Source organism: Schistocerca nitens, chromosome 3, assembly GCF_023898315.1.
Source record: "Schistocerca nitens isolate TAMUIC-IGC-003100 chromosome 3, iqSchNite1.1, whole genome shotgun sequence".
Classification (NCBI taxonomy): domain Eukaryota; kingdom Metazoa; phylum Arthropoda; class Insecta; order Orthoptera; family Acrididae; genus Schistocerca; species Schistocerca nitens.
Window position 1 is genome coordinate 829,021,848 of NC_064616.1, and position 23,872 is coordinate 829,045,719.

Sequence of the window (23,872 nt, forward strand, 5' to 3'; positions counted from 1 at the left end):
ATAAACTCACACGTATGCAATAACTGATTTACATCTTCAGGATGCTCATTTTCTCTGTCAATAAATTTTTCAGATGTCTGGATAGAACAAGTGCGACACCTTCATAATATTTTGCCACAACTATCACAGGATTTGTAGAATGTGTGAAGAATTACAAAAATGCAATAATAAAATAAACAACTTCTTTATTTTAACAAAGTACAAAGGATTACTCTTGAAAGAAATAAGATTCTTTATCCTGAGTTACAACAGTTCAGATATGTGATGCATGCAGGTGTTAGTTAGACACACTTGCATAACTAGTAAACACAAAGGACTCACAAATACAGTGAAGACGATATGCAACAGTACCTGAATTAGGACATATCAGTGTAGCTGATGTGAAAAAGCTAGCAATTAGTAAATGAAACAGCATGGCTGCGTATACTTAAAGTTAAGCATTGAACAGTCCATTCCCAGGTCTTCTTCGGCAGGCTAGAGAACCCGTAGCAGAGTCCAGGTGAATAGCAGTCAGTCATAGTTTAGCATGATGAGTCAGCTTTATCCAGGAAGTACTGCCTGCATCTTCATCTACTATAGGTTTCTCACTCTGCTCGTGCCCCACTACCTCTTCAGTTTGAGAGAACATATCATAAATATTTAAATTATCGTCACCATCCTCATTAAAAAATTTTCCCTTATCAATACTGTAAAAGTTTTCTAGGTTACCTTCCTGTAATTCATAATTAAGATCTTTTTCTTTATTTTGTTCTGTCCTTTAGCTCTGTGTTTCCATAAATTACCCCAATATCCTTGATCCGCTCAAATTTTATTAATTTGTGTATTTGCCCCTCCTTTGTAGCAACCAATTTGCATTGGATATCTGTCACCATTATTGGTCCATGAATTAAACTAATTAATTTTTGCTCTCACATTCTAGACCTCAATGATGTGATGGTTAATTCATCAGCTCATTAATTGCTCTCTGACTGAAATGCTGAGGTGGATGTTTATAATTCCAGTTTACATTATTTTGTTCATATTGCTTGTTCTGTTGTGTCTACTTTTTATCACAATCTCTTGGTGGTCCCCTTTCTTGATTTCTGTGGCTATTCCCTTCATTTCTCCCATTATAGTTATTATTCCCCCAGTTTCCATTGTAACGCTCCTATATAAAAAGAATTGGATGAAAACCCCATTTGTTGTTGTTGTTGTTGTTGTGTTTTTTTTGCCCCCAAAAGCTTTATCCAGCTTACCTACATATATGAAGAACAGTTCAACTGATGCATCGAGCCCATATACCAACCCCCACTGAACATTCTCAGGTAAATTCAACTTCAGTGCATTGATTGTTTGATTTGTCCAAAGGTTGGTTCAAATGAACAAGTATCTTTAATTGATTTTTACAAAATTCTTCCATAACCTCTGTATGATCCCAGTAACTAGGCCCACTGAGGCATTCAGTTTTAATTCTAGCCTGTTCTGGCTCTGACCAAAATTTTTTAAGGGGATTCCTTTGAAATTCTTGATAAGTTAAATCTTGTGTACAAGTCTGATATGGCCTAGGTAGTGCCTCCCCATCTAAACATATTTTCACACATTTAATTTTGTCAGTCAGGTTTGGAATGAAATTGTCTTTACTGTATTATAACAAATCAAAAGGATGCAAACTGCCATCATAAGGAAAACTTTTCACTGGTGTATTAGACAAAACAGTACAATCTGTTAATGATTTTTCCTTCATGGGGGACGACAGTCATGTAGCACTTTTTGAGAGAAATTCCCACCATTTAACTTTAAATTTGTATTCATTTATTTCACACAATCATAATTTTGGCCTTATAGCCATTTTCAACTATAATTTCAAATCTCAAAAAATGTCTGATCTGCCTAAATGACACATATTTGTTGAAATAACATTTATGAAGTCTTATAAACAAGAGCTTATTTTAAAGGATATGTGTATATATCAAAGACAAAGTACGCCTAAAATTGTTCATATAAAATTAACATTAGTGAACAGTAATGATTATTTGACAGCCAATGTTGAAGTATCTGTCGTAGGCCCGTGTATGAAATCACACCCAGTGTATTTGAATGAAGAGAACACAATTTTCCTTAATGGAAACTAGACTAAAAATAGTCATGAACAAAATAAAATCTTCTTGTTTGAACACAAAACATTTCTTCAGTCAGATGTCCAGGTGATGGGACAAACTCTTTTTATTGAAACACAAAACAATAGTTCATGCAGAAGGCCTGATAATGGAGGAACAAAGTTTTAATTTAAAGTCCTTTGCTCACTTAATGTAGAAACAAAGCCTACAAAGCCTAATTAACAGTTTGTGGCACATTTAGTGCAGAAACAAAGTCTGGAAGAGACCAGTAAGAGTCAGTGTTCACAATGAGAAAATTTTGTAATTCCAGTGAAGCTGGATAAAGAAAAATACTGAACTAATACAAGTCCACTGGTCAGTCACTGCATTGGAGCTGTGACTTGTTATGGATGGCCACATTACAAAATCTGGCATGAGAAGGCTAATTTGGATGACAGTGACAGTTTACCTATGGCTCCGGAGTGAGCTCCTTATTGAAGAAATGCATAAGCATCTGTTGCCTGACCCACGAAGCCCACTCAAAGTGAACTTTCTACCCAGGGCCCATGCACTAGCCTAAGTACAGCCCTCGGCTCCATGATACAGTTGGTCTCGCTTCCTGCCAGACGGCCAATGTTGGAAAGAAGTCCATGGGGCCAGCGGCCTCTGCTAGCACTTCAGTAGCCATCTGGTGGTTGCGTGTAGTATGGCAGTTCTTGAGTGTCGATTGTAAGACCGCCAATTGCCCGGGTAACTCGGATGTGATGTGGGTTGCATGTGTAAGCCCACGATTCTACAAATACATTGCTGTGACTTGCATTCATCATGTCCATACAGTGGTGTATGTATGTACTTGTATCCTTTAATATGAAAACTGATTTATGAAATAAGATAAATATTATTTTGATGAGTAAATATCATTTAGGCAGGTTGGACATTTTTTTAAATTTCAAGTTGCACATGAGAATCAAAAAAATTAGAACCTGTTTTAAAAAATGTTTTCGCAGCTACACTTTCATGCAAATTCTGTGATTGTTTTTGAATATCCAGCAAATTATTTTCCAATTATGACATTCATACAATCATTTGCCTTTTCACAAATAGTCTTTTCAACACTAACAACTTTTTCATTTATATTACAAAATTTTACCTTTAATTGTTGTTGACAGATACAACTTTTGTACATGTATTAGATTCAATTTCTGAAATTTCACCTCGCAAACTAACTTCCAAATCAGTTACTTTTTGACCAACCGGCTGGACACTGGATACTGTGCTTGTGACTGTTGTCATCTAATTCTGCAATTGTGGAATTTGCGGTTTCAAATTGATCACTTATTTCATTTTTAATAGCATGAATTATATTATTCGGTTTTTCCTGAAAGCATCATTGTTTCTAGCCATTTTAACTCATTCCTTCCTTTTTTTTCCCATGCTGGCTATTAATTTTGATATCTCATAAGCTATTCTAGTTATGGTTTCTTTACAGGGTCTACAGAATTTTCCATACTGTGATTTTTAAATACTAACCTTGAATCATTGTCCTCGAGCAAGATGGGACTGAAACAGTTGAGTCTCTTTTTAATACCATTTTCAAAGTTTGAATAATAATGAACCACTACAAAACATTTGTTTCACATGCAAAAGAAAGTCACAACCAGTAAATTTTCTATCACTGTTCCTACTCTGACAACATGAAGAAAAAAACTGAGCTGGCCGGAGTGGCCGTGCGGTTGTGTGCGCTACAGTCTGGAACCGAGTGACCGCTACGGTCGCAGGTTCGAATCCTGCCTCGGGCATGGATGTGTGTGATGTCCTTAGGCTAGTTAGGGTTAATTAGCTCTAAGTTCTAGGCGACTGATGACCTCAGAAGTTAAGTCGCATAGTGCTCAGAGCCAAAAATTCTGAAATGATGTATGGAACTTTCACTTTAGTGTGTGTAGTTATGTCCTCTATGTTCCCCATTCGTATTGTTCACAGGTCTTAGTTGCTTTTCCATTTGTGTCCAGTTTGTTGACTTTTGGATTCATTATAATTTTTTTCATTTCTAGCTTACATGAAAAATACATCAGTGATTAATATTTCTTCATACAATATTATTATCTGAAGCATGACACATCCACATGTAATATACCAATTTAGCACCGTCTGTGCAGTGACTTAGCCATCTAATGGACCTTTGCCATTGTTCTGAATGGAGTTGCAATAACTTTTTACTTAGCTGATTATCTTGAAGTTGGCATCATTGTCTAGATATATATATTGGCAGATCCAAAGATCTACTTTGTATGAAGAACATCTGCTGATGCTAGGATCTGAAAGTGTGATGCATCACTACCTACAAAACTACTAATGCCCTCAGATGGCATGTGAAAGACAAGGGCCAGTTCGAGAGCACTTTTGCACGCCCCTGCCCCATCCCCACCACCCCTACTTTTCCCTCATACATTTCACCCATGTCTGTTTTTGCTACTAATAGGAATATGCTCACTATACAGAACTTGTGCTTGGGGCCTCTGGTGACCCTCTCAGCTTAGTGCCCCAAGCAGCCGCTACTAATTATTATGGGTCCTGTATAGAAATCTTACAGTTTGGTGCCTCTGGCACCTATCTCAGCTTAGTGCCCCAAGAAGCAGTTTGTGCTCGGCTCTGTGACCCCCTGCTCCTGCCCACTTTGGCACAAAGCACAGCTGATGCTCCTTTTGTAACTTCACAATATTTAACACTTCAGGCACTGGCATAACAAAATGTAACATTTATTTGCTTCCTTCAGCTATCAATCCCAGCTACAATGTCTGCCTTCTGCTGCATCACATACACAGCTTGCCTCCTTTACCCCACAACTTCCCGCCAAGTGCACCAAGAGAAAGTTCAGAGATAACATTTCAATCAAATAAGTGTATATCATTGTAAAAGACATTAATTGATAAATATTTAGCATAAGTTGGTAAATTTAAGTTTACAGATTTTTGTGTTAAAACTTCAAACAATGTGAAGTCCAGGTTGGAGTATCAACAATATTAGGAGAAGGATAGATTGCTACTCACCATAAAGATGACACTCTGAGTTGCGTAGGTGCAACGAAAAGGCTGTTACAGATTTAGTTTTCAGCCAAAGCTTTCTTCAGAAAAGGAAACGTGCACATTCACACAAACAAGCATACCTCATTCACGCGACACTATCTCCGGCAGCTCCAACCAGAAAGCCAAATGCACGTTTGTGAAACTTAAAGACAAGTCTGAAACTATACTGTCTTTGGCACTATTGTTGTAGCTGTAATCATGTGATTTGTATTTTCATTTGTCTTTCCTCAGCTCATGTGATCGACCAAGAGTGGTTGAAGCCTTGAGAGGGAAGGAAATAGTAGATATAGCATGCGGTGGGGCTCACTCTGCTGCTATAACAAGTCGTCGTGAAGTGTACACGTGGGGGAAGGGCCGTTATGGTCGCTTGGGTCATGGAGACAGTGAAGACCAGCTAAAACCAAAATTGGTAAGACATAATTTTCAAATGTAAGAGCTTAGACTTTTGTGGCCAGAGTCTACATCAAGAAAATTTTTCTGTATATGTGACCATCTCATATACAATAAAAGTACCAATGTTTTGGTTGCTATTGCAGGCAGACTTAATAAAGGTAATGAATGTTGCCTGTAATAGCATTCAAGACATTAGTAGTTTTATTATATATGATGTGGTTACACACACAGAAGGATTTTATTGAAATCATTTCCAAACTTTCAAATTATTTTAAATTATTTTACCTTCTACACATACTAGCATTTTTGTGCTTTCAACATCATGCAGCCTGATTTTCCTTTCTTTCCAAGTGGTTTTGTCACCACAGATTTGCAGATCTGTTGGCAAGCTACTCTCAACCATTTGTTACTGTAATTCCACTTTCTGTGTTGTTTTCATTTCTCTTAGATTTGACTTTTTACCACTTATATTTTTTATATGTATTAAGACTACTCGCAGGGACTATAACATAGTTGTAAAAAGTGATGTACATTTGATGATACTGCTAACCCCTGTGGATTATGTGCATCATCTTACAATAAATTGGAAAGAAGAATTTTAAATTAACATTTATAACTGTGTTTCAGATTTTTTATGAATAGCTGTAACCTTGTAGGAAAAAACACTGATTTTATCTAAATATTAAAGGGGGAAAACAACCAGTTGATACTGTAGCTGTATCCAAATAAAAGCTCCAAAACATATGTGTATTAAAGATACTGATGCTCTTATAAGGTAGCCGTATTTACAGTTTAAACAATTCTAATACTCCATAAGGAGCAGTACATAATATTTCAGCTCAGCCACTATGCATTTAATTAATTAAGCCATTCAGGAGAGTGATCCTCAATCACTGTCTCCAAGGTTGTGCAGGAACAAGCACTCTGTTAGGCAGGCCTTGTTATGCCCTGGACTATGGCTCAAACAGAATGGTGGATGGCATATCAGTTTTAGGTGAGAAGATGAGTTAGGACCAGCCTCGGAAGGAAGTCTGAGAAAATTATTATGCCTTTGGCACTTCAAACTGATATAAAGTTCTGTATTCTGGCTCTACACAGGTGAGTCGGGCCCAATCAACCACCATGTCATCGTCTGCCAGTGGCGTCACTGGATGCAATACGGAGGCTCAAGAGGCCAACAAACCACTCTCCTGGCAGTCGTTGGGTTTCTCAACCTTGGAATCACTATTAATTGCTCAAGTAGCTACTCAGTTGGACTCATGAGGCTGAGTGCACACCTGTCCGGTCCTGCCACCAACCAAAAATCCCTGGCAGTACTAGAAATCAAACTTGTCTTTTCCACACAGCTGTTGGCCCTGCTGACCACTCAGCTATGGAGGCAGACTATCTTCCCAAAGAGCTGTGCACAAATGCAAAACGAACCTTACAGAGTGATGGTAGTGCATCAACTGACCAACTGTCACTCTATGTTGATACTGCAACTGACTAGTACCGCCTGTGCATGATGGAGAGGTTGTGTTCTTTTTTTTTTCTGATGATGCGTGGTTGTGTTTATTGGAGTATGTGAATTTGCTGAACAACTGATATTGAAATTCTGCAAATCCTCGTGAGTCCACAGAGAGATTCTCTGTGATGTGAAAAGAGGAATGTGGTGTACAGTTTGTGTAACATGAGTTACTGGACCAAAATTTCTTCCACCAAACCATAACTTCTAGTTCAGAAATAGTGAAAAGATCTACTGTTGTTTTATGGAGGACATGCAAGAGTGCACAATGCTATTACATCTCTGTGATAATAGCATGAGATGTTTTTGATGATACGGTAGATGTGCAAAAGCTCTGGTGTGTGTGTGTGTGTGTGTGTGTGAGAGAGAGAGAGAGAGAGAGAGAGAGATAAGGGGCACAGGCAGCATAGGAGTAGAACTAGCTCCAAGTGATTAGGAATGTATACTTCATACTAATTTCACATTCTATTCGGCTTGCCTTTGCCATTTAGGTGCATTTCATTCTAGTAAAAATATTTCTCCCTATCAGATCAGTTGGGAGAAACAAAATACACAGCTGGAAAAAATAGTACATGCTTTTAGAGGTTTCCAATTCACTCAAGATTTCTTGTTGCAACAGTGCATATGGAGTTCGTGAAATGATTACATTTGCAGATCAGTAGCACAGGCGGTTCAGAGGTATCAAATCTCAACCCATGATGAAACACCCATATTAGTACGTGGTGTAGCCTCCATCGACAGTGCAGGTGCTGACTCTGGCATCCAGTTGATCGTACAGAAGGTGAACATTGTGTGGGAACCTGTTCACGAAGATGTGTAAGAGTTGTTGATTGATGAGTTGCTTAAGTCACTTCTCGACCCATCATCCCACATGTGCCCAACTAGAGACAAGTCCAGAGATCATGCTGGCCAGGGAAGTTGTACACTGAATTTCACGGGCAGTGTGTGAGCGAAAATTATCCTGTTGGAACAACACATCACCTTCCTGTTGCAAGAATGGCAAATGAATAGGTCTAACAACATTCTGCACGTACTGAGTGCTGGGTAGCATCTCTCCAGAAACACTAAAGTTGAATGAAAGTTGTAACTTATCGCACTCCAGACCGTAAGGCCTTGGGTGGGGTCTATGGCCTCGGGTGGGGCCAGTGTGTCTTAGACAAATGCACTTTATGAGACAGTACTCAGCAGGTCTGCATTGTACATGAAACGATGATCACTTACATTCAGTCAAAATCTGTTATCATCATTGAAGACTGTGGCACACCACTCCATTTTCCAAGTGATCCTTGGCACTGATTGAGCCCTCCATGTTGTTGCACTGTGATATGAATGGAAAAGAGGTTAGAGGTGTGTCTGCCTGTAGTTCCACTGCTAATAACCGGTTTGCAACAGTTTGTGTTGACACAACTGGGCTTATATGCCCTATTATCTGTGCTGTGGTAGTTGTATGATCTGCCACTACTGCCCTTACAATACATTGATCCTAGTGGGCCTCTGTTCTGTGTGGACATTCAGAACCTGAATGTTCATGTGACCACTGATACCAGCATCGTTGCACATGTGATGCAGCACATCCGACTCGTGTGGTAATTGTCGGAAAAAACCATCCTGCCACTCAGCTAGCTACAATTTGACCTCTTTCAACTCGCTCAGTTGGCTGCAGGAAGCACAAGTGCCTCCTTGTGGCATGATTGCCTGGTTACATCACACATTTGCACTGCACTGAGCCTTCTGGCTGTGAGCATTGCCTGTTACAGGGTAGACATAGATGGTGCTCTTTTAGCTATGCCACAACTCTATTTGGTGGTGGATGACATTGAAACCATTATTAGTACACCTACTATCTCCTGATTAGTATATGTCATGATCAGATCAAAATTGACTTCATCTTTCTAGGTGTACTAATTTTTTTCTGGCAATGTATTAAGAAAAGATGACAATTTTTACCATTATGTTAATTAGCTCTGCCAGTCTCTTTCACTACAAATAATAACTATGTGAATTTGCATCTGTGAGAAATATCCATTACAATCACTCTTCATTTAATTAAAACATTTAAGGTCAATTAAAAAACCTTGTAGCTTCTATTACTTCATTTTTGAAAACTTGGTTCATGCCACTTATCAGTGCTGTGATCTATTCACTTGAAGTTGTTGGAAAGGAGTACCAGGCTTGACAAAATTCCTATTCCTCTCTCTCTCTCTCTCTCTCTCTCTCTCTCTCTCTCTCTCTCTCTCACACACACACACACACACACACACACACACTTTTTATCAATAACTTGAAGGTCTGGGTACTGCTCTGCCATGGCAAATTTTGACACCTATGTGCGGTAGCACTGTCACACAAGGATGAGCAATAAAATAAGCCATGACCCTGCTGAGGGACTCATTCTCCATTCTCAAATTTATAAAATTAGGAGACATAATTGCTGCATGGTACTTACTTTATGAAGGTGAAATGTTTAGTACTGCCAACAAACACAGATAAAAGTTAGTAGGAGGTAAGATATTAAGTTTTTGAGCACTCTTCCAGCTTCAGTCCATACATTATGAGCACAGAGTGAGAAGTAAATATTAAGAAGAAGAGAAATGAAATTAAGAAAAAGAATTGGGGGAACAACAAAAGTTTGGGGGGAGGGGAGGGTAACTGAATGAAAATTAAAAATTGCAAAGCAAAAAAGTCAAAAAATTCAGTAAAACACAACAAATAAGAATATTTTATAAAATACAATACTAATGCAATTTATTATGGTGTAACAGGAAATGCTGCAAAATGGTTCAAATGTTATATCTCTGACAGGAAACAAAGGGTGTTATTAGGAAAGAGACATGTATTAAGTTGTCAGGCATCATCCAACTAGGAACAGTTCAAACAAATTTCGGGCTTGCATCTGGTCGTCGTTCAATACTTCGCACGGTATTTCAACTGGGCACCTGCCAGTCATCTTCAGGTGAGCCGTCGCAGTCTGCGACCTTGTGGGACCCCACATGTAATTAGTTCCTGGTTGTGAATTTTAAAAATTTCCCGGCGAATTGACTGTTCAAACAAATTTCGGGCTTGCAGCCAGTCGTTGTTCAATACTTCGCACGATATTTCAACTGGGCACCTGCCAGTCATCTTCAGGTGAGCCATCGCAGCGAACGACCGTTGCAGGTAGCAAGAGGAGAATCGCACCGGAAATGACCGCGGAGAAGCCCTCAGACGTTGGCGCGCCAGGTACATATAGTCTGCGGCCGCGAGCTCGCCTCCAGTTCACCACCGGCAATGGAGGGTGAAGCTTTGACAATGCCAACCACTCGTGCTGGCGAAACGTCAGAAAAATCATTAGATGAACGTCGGCCGAAGAACCCGAGACAGAAGCCAATAGGCAGTTTGTCAACAAGTGGCCATGAAAGCCTTAACAATTTTGTATTACGCCTCTACGGGGAGGAGATTTGCAGATTGTACCGACGCCTTGACCAACAACGGAAGAAGAAAGCGTGACTGATGTCCTCTCTCGCCTTTCTGTCACGGTGCCGAGATGAATGTGCTACACCAAAGTTCTTGAGATGCACGCGCCTATTCACCACCGCCCAAGCACATCGTATCTACGACAGAATGGAACGAGCTTTTCTTCGTGAGCGAATACATACAACACGGAGAAACTTGGCAAGAACGGATCAGGAACTTCTGGACATTTTCTATCAACTAAGTAGCAGAATGCATCGAGACGACTGGGACAAGATCGACAGCATCACTCACAGGAGCATGCAGAACGAACTCGAGCGCTGCACCGAGCTGCAAAAGAAAAAGTTTGAAAGATGCCGGAAGCTGACCAACAAGGCGATTCCCGACATGTCACACACAGTGGTCAACCTCACTGAACGACAATTGACCGAAGAGGAAGTGTCTGTTCTTAAAAAAGGAGGGAATTTCGCTATCATCCCGAGAACTATACCTATGGAGGACATCATTGCCAACACCGAAGCAACCATTCGGACCCTTCCTTGTGAAAGGGCAGAGGAAATACGCACTGAAACAGCCAGGATACTGCGCCGAGCAAAACCACCAGCTTGCAACCTGAAGAAAGAAGAGGTACAAGCCATTAAGAATCTTAGTGCCGACAAGAGTATACTGGTACTGCCTGCCGATAAGGGGAATGCGACCGTCGTAATGAAGACCGAAGATTATGAGCAAAAGATCCGAGACCTATTAGATCCGACGACGTACCGAAAACTAAGCGCAGATCCGACGCAGCGTATCACTCGGAATATAAATCGATTAATCAAGGCGTCTTCTCTGCCGGCGGACATACAGAGAAACCTGCACAACACAGAAGCCCTACCACCTCGGCTGTATGGATCACCCAAGATCCATAAGAACAACGTTCCACTGAGACCGATCGTTAGCGCTCCTGGCTCACCAACGTATAAACTGGCGAAACACTTGGCCTCTCTGCTCCAGCCACACGTGGGGAAGACCGACACATACATTAAGGACTCAGGACATTTCATTGAGAAGCTGAAGAAACTGAAACTTGCGCCAAACGACATCCTGGTCAGTTTTGATGTTGTTTCGTTATTTATGACATTGCCACTCAGTGACACTCTGCAGCACATCGGTTCCATGTTCCCGCAAGACATCAAAAAGCTCTTCCATGCATGTCTCACCACGAGCTATTTCACGTGGAATGGCGATTTCTACGAACAGCTGGAAGGTGTCGCCATGGGTAGTCCTCTCAGTCCAGTGGTGGCCAACTTCTTCATGGAACAATTCGAAGCACAGGCACTGGACTCGGCGACTTGCAAACCTAAGGTGTGGTACAGGTACGTCGATGATACTTTCGTGGTGTGGAGCCATGGTGAAGAACAGCTCGGTGAATTCCTGAGACACTTGAACAGCCTCCATGCCAACATAACATTTACCATGGAAGTAGAAAAGGACAAGAAACTGCCATTTCTAGATGTGCTGGTCACAAGGGACGGCGAAAACCTGGGACACAGCGTGTATCGGAAACCGACACACACGGACCGATACCTGCACAATCTGTCAAACCACCACCCGAGCCAGAAAAGAGGCATGATTAGTATGCTCGTATCGAGAGCAGGACGAATATGTGAGCCTCAACACCTCAAACGAGAAATGCAACACCTGGAAACTGTTCTGCGGAGCAATGGGTACTCCACAAATTAAATTAGAAGTGTAACAGAGCCAAACACTCTGCGAAGTAAGGAACCAGAAAAAGAAATGTCGGGTACGGCCTTTCTGCCATACATTCCCAGAGTGACGGACAGAATCAGCCGTATATTGCGCAAACACGGCGTAAAGACAATTTTCAAACCGACAAGGAAGATCAAAGAGTGTCTTAGATCGGCGAAGGAGAAAAGAGACCCACTTGCAATGTCGGGAATATACCATATACCATGCACATGCGGAAAAGTTTATGTCGGAATGACTGGACGATCAATTAACACCAGGATCAAAGAGCATAAGTGACATTGCAGGTTGGGGCAGGTGGAGAAATTGGCCGTGGCAGAGCACGCACTGAATGAGACTGACCACGTAATAAAATTCGCCGACATGGAAGTTCTGGCTGTAGAGAAGCACTATCACACGCGCTTGTTCAGAGAAGCTGTAGAAATCCAAAAACACGCGAACAGTTTCAACAAGAAAGAGGAAAGCCTTAAAGTAAACGGATCCTGGCTGCCCGTACTGCAGCGAACGACTGTCGCAGGTAGCAAGAGGAGAATTGCACCGGAAATGACCGTGGAGAAGCCCTCGGACGTTGGCGCGCCAGGTACATATAGTCTGCGGCCGCGAGCTCGCCTCCAGTTCACCACCGGCAATGGAGGGTGAAGCTTTGACAATGCCAGCCACTCGTGCTGGTGAAACGTCAGAAAAATCATTAGATGAACGTCGGCCGAAGAACCCGAGACAGAAGCCAATAGGCAGTTTGTCAACAAGTGGCCACGAAAGCCTTAACAATTTTGTATTAGAGATGAAGTTAGTGAACTGCTTCCAGATATTGACTTGGAAATTATAGATAAGTTGGAGCATCACTTAAATAATTTGGCAATTCAGAGACTTCCTTTACCAGAATATCGATTAGCTGGCTGTTTCCTTGTGAGGTGGGGGAGTGGCTATGTACGTAAAAAACAGTATTCCTTTTGAGTCCATAGACCTATCACAGCACTGCACTGAACGCATAATTGAATGTTGTGCAGGGGCAGTTGAATTCAATGAAACTCAACTTCTTATTGTTGTTGTTTATAGGTCACCTAACTCTGACTTCAGAGTGTTTCTGCTCAAGCTAGAGAGGGCTCTTAATTGACTCTGTGGGAAGTACCAGAAGTTAGTTATATGCAGTGACTTCAATATAAATTTTGTGTATGATGGTGCAAGAAAAAGCGTGTTGGTAGATCTTCTAAATTCGTATCATCTGATGCAGACTGTTTCCCCCCCCTCCCCCCCCCCCCCCAATTAGGGTCCAGGGGAACAGTAGCACAGCTATAGACAATATTTTTATTCATTCTTCATTACTAGATGGGCTTTCTGTTAGTAAAAGTGGGAATGGCCTTTCAGACCATGAGGCACAAATGTTAACACTAAAAGGCTTTAGAACTCAAACAAATCTCACATGTAATTACAAACTATGTAGGAAAGTTAATCCAACAACAATAGAGATTTTTTTAAACCTTGTCAAGGAACAAGAGTGGCAGGATGTTTATAGTGCCAATAACATAGATGATAAATATAATTCTTTCCTTGATACATTTCTCATGCTCTTTGAGACTCGCTTTCCATTAGAACATACTAAATGGGGTACTAGCAGTAATGGGCAGCTGGGGTGGCTGACTAGTGAGATAAGGATATCTTGTAGAACAAAGTGGGAATTATATCAAAATTTTAGAAGTAGTCACAATCAAGCTGCAGTATCCCATTACAAACGGTATTGTAAGGTGCTTAAAAAGGTTACTAGAAAATCAAAGAGTATGTGTTATGCAAAGAGAATAGCTCATTCACAGGATAAAATTAAAACCATATGGTCAGTTTTGAAGGAAGTGTCTGGTCAGCAGCACAAGGTTGATGATATAAAGTCAGTTCACAATAAAAATATTTCTGCTACTGATAACTCAGTATATACTGATAACAGTATTTAACAATCATTATCTGAGCATTGCTGGGGAATTAAATAAAAATTTAGCTTCTACAGGGAATCATATAACACTCTTGGAAAATGCCTTTCTGAGATTTATGTCTGAAATACTCCTCTGTGATGAAGACTAAGGACTCTCATGCTTATGATGGAGTGCCTAGCAGAATATTGAAGTACTGTGCTGCATGTTAGCCCTGTATTTAGCCATATTTGTAATTTTTCCTTTGGAATGGTCAGTTTCCTGAATGATTAAAGTACTCATTAGTAAAGCCGCTTTATAAAAAGGGTGAAAGGGATAATGTAGATAATTTTAGACCTATTTCTATGCCATTAGTGTTTGCTAAAGTTATTGAAGAGGCTGTGTACGTAAGGATAATTGATCATTTTATATCACACGATTTGCTATCAAATGTACAGGTCGGCCTTTTATGCCATTTAACAACTGAAAATACTATATTCTCTTTCCTTTGTGAGGTACTGGATGGGTTAAACAAAAGGTTTCAAATGCTAGGCATATTTTGTGATTTAACTAAGGCATTTGATTGTGTTGATCACAAAATATTGCTCCAGAAGTTGGACCATTACAGAATACGAAGAGTTTCTCACAATTGGTTCACCTCTTACTTTAGCAACCAACAGCAAAAGGTCATTATTCACAATGTTGAGTATGGCTGTGATGTGGGGTCTGAGTGGGGTCTGTCAAGTGGGGGGTGCCCCAGGGATTAGTGTTGGGGCCACTCCTGTTCTTATTTATATAAATGATATGCCCTCCAGTATTACGGGTAACTCTAAAATATTTCTGTTTGCTGATGACTCTAGCTTGGTAGTAAAGGATGTTGTGTGCAACATTGGCTCGGTTTCAAATAGTGCAGTTCATGACCTAAGTTCATGGCTTGTAGAAAATAAACTAAATCACAGTAAGACTCAGTTTTTACAGTTTCTAACACACAATTCAACAAAACCTGACGTTTTAATTTCACAGAATGAGCATGTGATTAGTGAGCCTGAACAGTTCAAATTTTTAGGTATTCAGATAGGTAGTGAACTGTTGTGGAAAGTCCACATTCAGGATCTTGTTGAAAGACTTAATGCTGCCATTCTTACTATACGAATGGTATCTGAAGTGAGTGATCATTTGACACGAAAATTAGTCTTCTTTGCTTATTTTTATTGGCTTATGTCATATGGTGTGGGGTAACTCTTCCCATTTCAAAAGGATGTTTTTCGCTCAGATATGGGTGGTTCAGGCAATAAATGGTGTAGGTCCACAAAACTCTTGTCGATCCCTGTTCACGAGTCTTACGTAAACTTATCAATAAAGTGGAATATCATTCACATGTCTGATGTAGATGTATTTTATTTTATGTCACAGAAAAGACAAAGTTGTTAGCTTATAGGCAATAAAGAATGCAAATTTTCTTAAAAGTTCATATTCCCCGGTCACAAATAATACTACCCAGTATTAATTGTGAGTATTGTTTTTAAGGGGTGTAGGATGTCAGACCGGCAGATGGGGGGTAGAACAGACACCACTAGACATTTTAATTTCCTCTGTCCTAAATATAGGGTTGATGGCTCCCATTTTAGATGTACACATTTGAATTCCAGAGAACAAAATACAGTGACGTGTGATAGAAGAATGCTTTTCTTCTTCTGATACACAGGCATCTTGCAGAATGATCTGATCTAAAACAGCTTGCACAGGTAAATGCCCTCGAACACCTTTGCTGTAAGTGTGTCCAGTTAATATCTTGTCAACTTTAGCATACTTAAGACCAAATAACAGGTCTTACATTTCCTCAGACATATGTATTTTATATATCAAACTCTTCGGAACGATGTGCACTACAAAAAGAGCATATTTTTGAAAAACCACTTTCTATTTTAATTTCTGACGTCCTATCTCAATTTGGGCCCCCGACTATCAAGTTTTTGTCCAGTTCAGAAATATTGTAGATCTGGGGCTGTCTATGGTCATGTCTGACCAAACTCTTGCACAAGGAGAAGCAGCTCAATTTATGGTGTAATAATCCTCTTCTCCAAAATCCTTGCAAGTGTGTGGTTGGCTTATTTTTAATGCTACCACATCTTGCACATGAAGGTGCGCAAATGACCACTTGCATGGATGAATAGTATCATTTTTCAATTACCACGACACTCAGAATCCATGAATTTCTTCATTAATGAAGCCATGTTAAAATACTGTACCCACAAAGCAGCAGTATGTCCATTCTCCTTCAGGCAAACCAGCTCATTCTTGAATTTATTTATAACTGATGCCAAGCAAACATCTCCCTCAATTTTGTTGTACAGTAATATCTTCTATATTGCTCAAAATGTTGAAAACACATCTCTTTTTTTCTTCTGATACACTGGCATCATGTGAGCTGATTTGCAGCATAAACTAAACTTAACACTTCTTTCAGCCCAGACACTGCCATTGTGTAATCAGTGCTCCCCGTGCAGAACATCAGTGTATGAAATCATTCCAATCACATGGAAATAATCCCAGACTGGACTTCTTGAGGCTTTATATATAGCGGTTGTTCCAAAGTAACAAAAAGTATGGCACGTTGCTGCTGGCTGTCGTTAGCAGCATATTGTAATGCTGTATACACTGTATCATGATAACTTGCTGGTGAATTAATTAATGATAGGAAATTTACTGCATTTCTTTCGCCATTAATTGTGTTACTGGCAGATTTCATTCAGGAACTGCTTAATTCTCTCTTAATTATGGCAAATAAGTCCTCAGTTAACTGGAAGTCACTCCACTATTTAAACATGAACACAATGAAATTATTTTGTCTACTCACATAAGAGAACTGGCAGGAAATCCTGTGGAAGGTACACTATGTGATCAAAAGTATCCATACACCCCCAAAAACATACGTTTTTCATATTAGGTGCATTGTGCTGTCACCTACTGCCGGATACTCCATATCAGTGACCTGAGTAGCCATTAGACATAGTCATTAGAGAGCAGAATGGAGCACTCCACGGAACTCACGGACTTCAAATGTTTTCATGTGATTGGGTGTCACTTGTATCATACGTCTGTAGGCAAGATTTCCACACTCCTAAACAATCCTAGGTCCACTGTTTCCGATGTGATAGTGAAGTGGAAACGTGAAGCAGCATGTACAGCACAAAAGTGTACAGGCCGACCTCGTCTGTTGACTGACAGAGACTGCCGACAGTTAAAGAGGGTCGTGATGTGTAATAGGAGGACATCTATACAGACCATCACACAGGAATTCAAAATGCATCCAGCATTTTGTAATAGCGATGGTACCCTCATCTGTATTTATGGCTCTTACTTGCAGTTGATTTCAGTGTCGCGTTACGGCATCCTTGGGTCCTCAAATGATACCAGGTGAGTGTGTGGACACTGGATAATCTTTGTTATACTTCTCATAGTGGGTACAAAAAATCGATGTCTGCTACGCTGAACCTTCTCTCCTGTTATGGTGTGAACAATGGAAGTACATCAGTGAGACTATTGAAATTAATATTTCTTAATGTTCTATATGGCACACATTAATATGCGGGTATTTACATATATACAACAGTATATTTTATGAGCCTTTGACTGAAAAAGGAATATTTTCTGTATTTCACTATACGTATTAAAGTTTTTCAGTTAATCCTTGGTGCGAAGAGTTTCAACATCTTTTGCAGCACCTAACTTAATATGAGAGGATACCTTTTTTTAATTGATTCAAGCAGATGTTACATTTTATTGATGATAATGATGATAATGAATGTTATAAAATATTTAGTGACTGTTTTAATACCACATGTGTGGTGTTTTTAATTTTTTTATATTAAAGTGCTAAATTGTTTTATTTTTTTCCTTTTAGGTTGAATCTTTAGTGGGATATAATGTCACTGACATTGCTTGTGGTAGTGGTGATGCACAGACACTTTGCATAACTGATGATGACAATGTATGGTCCTGGGGAGATGGTGACTATGGTAAACTCGGCCGTGGTGGTTCTGATGGCTGCAAGGTCTGTATTGTAAAAATAAATCAGTAATTTACATCTTTTTGTGCAGTATGCAGGATAAATACGTTTTTTGTGTAAAGTTAATGGCACATAAATGGATCCATGTTTTTTGTATAAATACGTATCATGAGTCTCCAACGAATGACAGGTACCACTTGCCTCTGTTCACCAGAAATGTTGCCCCTCAGATGTGTGAGATATTATTGACTGGAAATTTGTTTGTCACTATCCAGGGGTTGGGGAGGTTTGTCATTCCCAATGTGAAACAGGTCTTCCAGGTGCCATGAAGAGTGCAGGCTACAGTCAGCTGCAGGTGGTGGCTCACAGCGGTACCAATGATGTTTGTTGCTTTGGATCAGAAGTAATTCACTATGCTTTCCAGCAGCTGTCTGAAGTGGTAAGATAAAGGCAGAGCTCAGAATCTGCGGCATTGTTGAACACACTGATTGTAGACGTTTGGCACAAACTAAGTGGAGGGTCTTAATAAGAGGCCAACTCAGACAGTTCTACAACTGTACAGACTGCAGATTCATTGACTCACATCATAGTATATGTTGGAATCGGTCTTTCATTCTTTCTGTTTGAACAAAAACACTAGTTACAAGTTCAGTATGAGATGAGAGTTTGACATACAACAACGGTCGCTCGAAGAATGAATGCTGTGAAATACTGCAAGCCCATGATTAAAGGCAAAGTCCATTGCACTGCTATGAGAAATCCAGCCAGATTTAAATGCCAAACACACTATAGGCTCACAGCGTAGCTCATCAACAAGTAGGTAGCCAGCACATATGTCGTAGACTGATTACAACACTAGCTTGTTGTCATTGTGTGGGCTGCTTTAGTCTTCTCTGGAGACTATAGGATCACATCACATGACATGTGATAGTGTCTTGGAAAAGTGTGAATAAGGGTAGAGTTTGAAAGGTAGGAGGTCGAACACGAGATGAGTTTTGACCTAAGAAAATTTGGATTATAGTTGTAAATTGTTGTAGCTGGGTTGGGAAAGAACCAGAGCTCCAAACCATCATAGAAATCGCTATACCATAAACTGCTTTAGGTACTGAAAACCAGAGATAAGTTTAGCTAAAGTTTTTAATGAGGTCCCAATGGTGTTCTGAAAACATAGACTAAATTCATTTGAATGCTGTAGATTTTTTAATTAAAACCTTTATTTCCCAGGAACGCAATGTAGAAAACTTTGATTACTAGTTACAATTGCTTAAACAGTCAGTTCAGCTCAGTATACAAAATACAATGTGTAAACAAGAGAATAGGTAAGACACTTAGTCATTTCGCTGCTAACATCCTTAAGGAAATGTCAGCTTACAATCGTATTTACAATATATGGATGTATAAAATAATATGCAAACATCATTGTAGCAAATTGAATGTGACACGAGGTAATTCATCCTATCCAGTCTCTCTCTCTCTCTCTCTCTCTCTCTCTCTCTCTCTCTCTGCCATATTGAACGTGGACCATCCAGAGATGAATATCAGAGTGCTTTTTCTGTCAAATCCGTACATTTGATTACAAACACTATTCAATTGTACATCAGTAAAGGGACTGATGGTATCTTTATTGGTTGTTATATGACATCCAAGCAAAGTGTTTCAATATATGCATCTAAAGGTAAAAATGTTAAGTTGCAGAAAATATAATGTTATAAGGAGAAAAAGCACAGAGAAAAGAACTTGTTTGGAACCTTCAAAACTATTATCAAAAATATTTTCTTCAGGAACTAATGAGAAAAGAAAGATATGAAAAGATATGGCAAGGATCAGGTAGAACAAAAAATGCAATGAGTATGCAATGCCAGTGTCATGTCAGTGGATAAGTTGGACATAGATATAATCTGAACAGTTGTATTTAGGTCACAAGCAATATCACACAGTGAGTTGTAAGGTATATGCCCAGTTTGGCGTTCTATCCAAATCCAGAATGTAGTTGCCTGAAAGTGAGGAAATAAATAGCAAAGTAAATAAAATGAAAATGAAATATTTGGGAAGAAAGGAAAGGAAAGGAAAGGTATATTTACTTGTCACCCATTATGAGGCAGAGGAGTGCCTTTTGAATATATGTGACATAAGTTATAAAAATTCTAAAATGAGGTATGACTCTCCACAGAACATCACTGTGTTGTGGAAAACACTGAAAAGCAGTTGCCTAATAGCAACTTAGCATTTGCTGGTAATCAAACCCTAAGATATGATGTGAACTACTAGTAGTCGAACAAAGAAACCAATGATTTTTACAATAAAATGCTCATAAAAATATTACTGCTAGGTTAAAAGTAAGATTTGATGGACTATAAAGATGCATTTACACTGAGTTTGAAACGTGTTTTGCAACAATGATTGCAGCATTGTTTGTAACTAGTAGTGGATTGCTGATATTTGCAATGTGTTGCAAACACAAAAACAGTGTCCCATGGCTGTGTTGTTTGAGGTCAAAGGAAAAAATGTTTCTGGTCTGCTACCACTAAATGCAGCTATACAGAGCTACTGTTTGTCTATGCTCTGTCCTATTTTGTATAAGGTTGATGTTCTGTTACATTTCGAAAATGTATTGGACAAGAAACAAGGTATATTTACTAGTCACCCACTATGAGGCAGAGGAGTGCCTTTTGAATATATGTGACATGAGGTATAAAAATACTAAAATGAGGTATGACTCTCCATGGAACATCACTGTGTTGCTTAGCACCAACTGCAGTGGTGTGGAGAAAAAACTGAGGTATCTTGTAGCTCTTGTAACAGTTGTGAGAAAAGAAAAATTGAAGAGAGCAAGAAATCTGGCAGTGGTAAACAAATTTTGTATAAACCAAAGTGGTTTGGTTTTGATTATTTATGGCTCAGGAGCCAAATGAAATAAGAGAGACAACCACAAAAGAAGTAAACAAGGTTATGCTTGCTTACATTTATTTGTATTCTGTACTGTACAACAATATTCAGCTGTAATTATTTTTCCATGGCACAACTCCTTGTGGGTTTGCAAAGTAATTTGTAAATTAATCACAAATTTATTTGTTTGTGTTTGACATTCTCTTTGGTATATTTGTTAGTGCAGTAATAGATGGGGCTGCGGCATCTCATTGGAACCACCATACCTGTCTGTAGGCAATAAGAATCTGAGCTTCCTTGTGGGCTGTAATAACATCTTCACTCAACATTTCTCCTTAAGAAATTGTGGAGGCATACTGTTGTAATAGTGATAGTTCATGCCTTTTCAGGTTTCAGTAATAGTTCAGTTTTTTGCAAAATAGCTTACTTATAGAGGCATTCTTAAAAACAGCTCCATCTGAAAGCAATCATGCATATCCAACATCAGCTAATAAACAGTTGTAATTGGTGTCAACAACAGCAGGCAACACAATGCTAAATCACCCTGTGTAATTGTAAAAATCACTCCAACCAGCAACAGAGCACTATAGGACAATGTACTTCCTATGAATTCCTCCCACACAGTGGAGGAAGTGGGTACCTGGCTGAACTCACTTTCTTTCTCATACCATTCATCTTTGTTGGCCATAATTTTAAACAAGTAAATTTAACTTCAGGTTCCACAAGAGATACCAGCTGAAGATATGGAATATGATGTGGTCCGAGATGAACTGTCAAGTATGCCACCTCCACAAAAATGGGTGAAGTGGGGGTGGGTGAAAGAAGCAAGTCATTAAATGAGGTAACAGTAAGACTGCAGAATGTTCAACAATAACAACAGTGACAGCACTGTTCAATTGGGGACTTCAGGAAGTGTGTTGTCAGGCAATTATGCAAGCTGCTGCCCTAGGAAAGGACAGATACAAAAACAGCAACAACAACAACAACAACAACACACACACTCTTTGAGGCAGAGGTGAATTTGTACAGAAGTAATATTGGGGTTTGTACAGAAGAGCGGAGTTGTTAATGAGTGTAGATAAAGTGGTGGGATCATCAACTGCAGATTCACCAGTCACATTCATTGGAACTGCCAGTGACAATGGAATATAAGTACTTCTGTTTGATGAGAATTATGATGGTTTGGAATAATTTTAACCTGCTGTAATCAATAAAATTTATGTTTCAGTGCTATTAACATAGCTGAATTGTCTTTACATAATCCTTAAATTCTTCAGCCAGAAATTCACAAACTCCAGAAACTATCTGAGATGTGGCTGGCTTTGAAATGTGGAATAAATATGCAAGGCTCTGATAGGAATCTCTCAGTGCCAAAACATGAAAGTTAACACCTAGTATTTGCTTCACTGGAATTGCTTTACTGAAATTTGCATCTCTTTGGAATAACGTGCCCTGTAATCTTCATTAGTATTTTGAAATTGCATGGTGACATTCTAGTGAAGTTACAAAAACCAGAACCATCTTCCAAATTCATCATGTCATTTTCGCCATGTCTTCTGTAGTATGTTTCTGTCCATCGACGGCAACTATCTCTCATTTTCTGCTTATTTTGTCAAGTATTATTAATGCAGCAATGCAGCACCAGCCATCCTTAATTCACCCTCTTAACTTGTCGTAGTGTAGCTCTTGATGCAAATACACAGTGTGTCTGCCAGCTCAGCATAGCAGACAATGTGAATACGTATGTATAAATGTTGAATGCTAGTCCAGTCAGATGTGCAAACAATGACCGTTGTTGCCAACATGCTGCAGACTTTGGTGAAACAATGTTGCCAATAGAAACATGTTTTTAAACTCGGTGTAAACACAGCTTAATATACACACGCATACACCTGTACATCTACACTGTTCTAACTAATTACACTGAGCTATCACTGCAGCTCGAATGGGGAACTGAATTGTGTTGGGTACAATGGGCATAAAGGGAAAGGAACCGGGAGCAGAGGGGAGGGCTGGGGAAGGTGGCTGATGGCTGGGAGGGAGAGGCAGCGGGCACAAGGAATTGGAATGCAGAACTACTACTCATTTGAGGTGAAGATATACAAACAAATCCACAGTAAGGTCGTGGGCACCCATATGACTGCTTCCTGTGCCAATCTACTTGGCTCATCTAAAGAAAACCTTTCTAGCCACCCAAAATCTGAAACTGCTTTTCTGGTTAAGGTTCACTGATGATATTTTCATTATCTGGAATTAAGGCCAATGCATTCCATCCGTATTCCTCCACAGCCTCAACACCTTCTATCCCATCCACTTCACGTAGTCCTCTGTAGCCTAGTGCTCTACTTTCTTGGGTATTAACCCCAAATCCTCTAATGACTTGATAGAAACTTCTGTCCATACTAAGCCCATCTACCATTGATCTGCCATCCCTGTCAAACTAATAAGCCTCTTCCATATAGTCTGGCCACATATGGATGGTGCATCTGCAGTGGTGAACAATCATTTGCCCAGTGCATTGAAGGTCTTAATAGGGCCTTCACAGACAGAGATTACCTCTGACCCAGTCCTCATACAAATTTCCCATATCATATCCACACATAACCCGGTCCTCCAACCACCCCCATGAACCAAATACAAAAGAGCATGCACTATTTTCACACAGTATAATCCCAAACGGAAACAACTTTGTCATGTCCTTTGCCAGGGCTTCAACTACTTATGATGCCGAGAAATAGAGAACATCCTACCCACAATTCTTCCCAACCCTCCAAAAGTCACATTCAGCTGCCCACACTATCTATAAAGTATCCTAGTCTGTCCTT

The 23,872-nt window shown here is 39.7% G+C and overlaps 1 protein-coding gene across 1 annotated transcript in view; it reads left to right on the forward strand.

Annotated features, from left to right (window-relative positions):
• LOC126248847 (E3 ubiquitin-protein ligase HERC2) overlaps nucleotides 1-23,872 on the forward strand; it is an 851,297-nt gene that overhangs the window by 695,087 nt on the left and 132,338 nt on the right. Inside the window, exons 71-72 of the mRNA XM_049950269.1 lie at nucleotides 5,390-5,567; nucleotides 18,057-18,206. Of these exons, the coding sequence (XP_049806226.1) occupies nucleotides 5,390-5,567; nucleotides 18,057-18,206 (328 nt within the window). The remainder of the gene's footprint in view (nucleotides 1-5,389; nucleotides 5,568-18,056; nucleotides 18,207-23,872) is intronic.